The 3,550-nt window shown below is 43.3% G+C and overlaps 1 protein-coding gene across 1 annotated transcript; it reads right to left on the reverse strand.

Annotated features, from left to right (window-relative positions):
* Positions 1-248: 248 nt before the first annotated feature.
* Positions 249-2,841, reverse strand: LOC145437010 (zinc finger BED domain-containing protein 4-like). The gene has a single exon (XM_080314180.1). The coding sequence runs from the start codon at positions 2,370-2,372 to the stop codon at positions 519-521; it is 1,854 nt and encodes a 617-aa protein (XP_080170306.1). The 5' UTR covers positions 2,373-2,841; the 3' UTR covers positions 249-518.
* Positions 2,842-3,550: the final 709 nt, after the last annotated feature.

Here is a 3,550-nt window from a genome sequence, read left to right on the forward strand (position 1 = left end):
AGCTCTGTCAATCATTTACGGAGTCACTAAATTTCGTCAATTCTTGTATGGTAGAAAATTTACGCTCGTAACGGACCACAAACCGCTTTTAGCTATTTTCTCGCCAGCCAAGAAAATTAACGTGATTACAGCGCAACGCTTACAGCGATGGGCACTAACGCTCATGGCTTATCAATACGATATTCGCTATAAACCGACTGATCAGCACGGAAACGCCGACGGTTTATCCCGCCTACCAAAGGGTCCAGACTAGAGGTCGACCGATATTGATTTTAGCAGGCCGATACCGATACCGATTATTGACACCCTCACATGGCCGATAACCGATAACATAGGCCGATATGAATATGGCAGTAGCAGAGAACCATTACCCCCCAAATATATTAATATATTAGGCAAGGCGGCACTTGTACAAATGTACATGCCACAGAAGGCTGAACAATAAACAAGCGAACTGAAATCAGAAAGAATTGTGCACAATTGTTGAGATTTATACCAAAACAAAAAGCAAAACGTGATCAGTCCAGCAGTGGTAGATTGTAATGCAGGAAGCACAGTTTCTCTGCATGCTCGCCAGTTAAACGTGTCCTCCTGCAAGTATAAATCTGGGCAATTTCACTGAAAACGCGTTCACTGGGAACAGATGAGGGTGGCGGATTCAGATACTTTCTTGCTATTTCGGCTAGTAGCTTGTATCTCGAGCTATTGGTTTTCCACCATTCCAGTGGGTCATCTGTTTGGCGATTTATTAATGGTTCCTTGAGATATAGGTATAGTTCGTCATCAATACAGCTAGTCTCCTGCGTGCTGTCACTGTGTGGTGTGAGCAATGTGTTAAACAGTGCATCAACACAGCCACTTGCAGTTGTCGGTGAGTCCAACCGTGGTCTCTTGGAATCTGTAGGTGTTGCTGAAACTGCATATTCGCTGCTGGCTTGCTCTGCAGTGAAAGAGTTTTCCTCTTCCTTTAACCACCCTCTGGCCTTGCTTAGTGTAACTGCATAACAAAATGTATGATTCTTATATCGAGGATCCAACAGACATGCAAGCACAACAGCCTTATTGCTCTCCAATTTATCAAAACGTTTATCCATGCTTGTCCTCATACCATTCCTGAGCTTCCTAATCTCTTCTGTTTGTGATCCAGTAGCATTCCCATCTTGAAGTAGCATCTTCAGCACCGAGATGCATGGAATTATGCACGAAATGGATGATTTGCTATGGCTTACTTGAAGAGTGACCTCTTCTATTGGAAGAAGAATTTCAATCAATTGTGCTACAAGGTCCCACTGAACAGCAGTGGGGCCTGTGAATCCACCATGTTCGCCACAGTACATAGTCAAGGCACGCTTCTGCTCCATCATCCTTTGGAGCATATGCAGAGTTGAATTCCATCTTGTAGGAACCGATTGCAAAATACTATGCCCAGGCAGACCAAGGTCTTTTTGGATTATCCTCAAACGTTGTTTAGCCAAGATTGAATGATTGAAGTGAGTGGCACACTTTTTGAGAATTGAGATAACTTCAGTTATTGCTTTTTGGGATGAAAGCCCATCACCTACCACCAGTTGCAAAGTATGAGCAGTGCAGCTAAGGTCTGGAAGTTCTGCGAGTCTCATTCCCTTCACAATATTCGACCCATTGTCTCGAAGCACTAGTATCACCCGTTCTTTGCTAATGTTCCATTCTTCAAGCATCCTCATAAAAGACTCTCTGAGATATTCTCCGGAATGAGACCCCTGCATCACTCTCGTATTCAGGACTACTTGTTTTCTTGACCACATGGTGTCAATGAAATGGCACGTTAAACTCATGAGAGACTCGGTAGTACCTGACCAGCAATCTGTGGTAAACGACAGATATCTGCCCGCATTACCTGGCTCAATCAGGACTTTGACTTTTTCAACAACCTTGTCATAAACTTCCTGCAGCTTTTCTGTCCGGTAATATTTTTCACTTTTCAGAGCATATCTTGGTTCTGCGACAGCCATCAGTTTTTTAAAACCCTCATCAGACACCATAGTGAATGGCTGATTGTCAGTGACAATCATCCCAATTATTAGGTCATCAATTTTCTTGGACCTGCGATCATTAGCTTTCCAAACTGTTCTCTTATTTAGCATCTCTTCTAATGTTCTCTGTGAACTCGAACCGGTCTCACCGTTCCTGGATATCCTTTCATTGAGTGCCATATTGTGCAATTCATGGTGATGAATTCGAAGATGGGCCCACAAGTTGGAAGTGTTTCTCAGCTTCCCTGTTGTCGCCCCCATGCTAACACTGTCTTTGCAAGCTGTGCAGACTGCTTTACCTGCCACTCCGTCATCTTCAAAGTACTTCCATACCTCACTTTTGTACTTAACTGCATTCATCTTAATCGGGATATGGTATATAATTGCTGTGTGTAAAAAAAGCGTAAGGTGGTTATTAATGCTGTCGTTCGATCCGACTAGACATAGATAAGATATTCATAAATACAGCAACATTTGCCTCAGAATAATCCAGTACGAATTCTACCACAGTCTGTGACTTGACTGGACGCGGTGAGCTGAGTACCGAATGAAAACGGTATACCACAAGGTGTCGCTACTGTAAACTATGGCTCACACTGCGCCGAGTTGACTTGACCATTATCAATAATTATTCTTTTTCTTCAAGTTGATGCGATTTTGAAAAGCAGTTGCGCGCACGAAGCATTGAATTACCAAAATTTTGAAATTAGTTAGATATGAAATATCGGTCGCGATATCGGCCTACATTGGCCGATACCGATATTCGAGAAAGTTCCAAATATCGGCGCCGATAATCGGCCAAGCCGATAATCGGTCGACCTCTAGTCCAGACCCTGAGTTTGATGAACTGGAAATTCGTGAAAACGCGGAGATCGTTCACGCTATTAATATGGCATTCGATGGCTTACCGTTAACTCGCAATGAAATTCGCGACGCGACGCTGAAGGACAAAACCATGAAACTAGTAAAATTATCTGTCACTCATGGTAATTGGAATCCAAAGGTGCACATTGATGATTTTTCTTGGTTTTCGACTCGCAAACATTCGCTTTCTCTGCACGAAGACATAGTCATACTCAATATTGATGGTTTTCAGCGCGTAGTAATTCCGCAGTCACTTCGCTCGCGAGTCTTATCATTGTTGCACGAAGGACATTGGGGTATCGCGAAAATGAAGCAGATGGCTCGACGTTACATCGCATGGCCTTCCATTAATCGCGACATTGAAAATCTCGTTAAGAGTTGCGACGCTTGCCGTAAGGTAATGAAAGCGCCTGATCGTCAGTATCGCGAATGGCCCAAAACTTCCGAAAGCTTTGATCGAATTCACTTGGATTTTGCAGGTCCAATAAACAACAAAATGTTTCTTGTCATCGTCGATGCGCATTCGAAATATCCTTTCGTTAAAGTAATGAATGTCGGTTCTACCACAACCTTGTGTGTGGTCAACGCTTTGAGGGAAGTCTTCTCTATCGAAGGCTTGCCTATAACAATTGTCACGGATGGCGGGCCGCAATTCACATCGAATGAATTCGATA

Source organism: Botryllus schlosseri, chromosome 4 (assembly GCF_051294905.1).
Source record: "Botryllus schlosseri isolate E-star chromosome 4, Bs_hap1, whole genome shotgun sequence".
Taxonomy (NCBI): domain Eukaryota; kingdom Metazoa; phylum Chordata; class Ascidiacea; order Stolidobranchia; family Styelidae; genus Botryllus; species Botryllus schlosseri.

Coding starts and splice junctions, on each gene's coding strand:
- LOC145437010 (XM_080314180.1), bottom strand. CDS start 2,372: ATGAATGCAGTTAAGTACAAAAGTGAGGTATGGAAGTACTTTGAAGAT.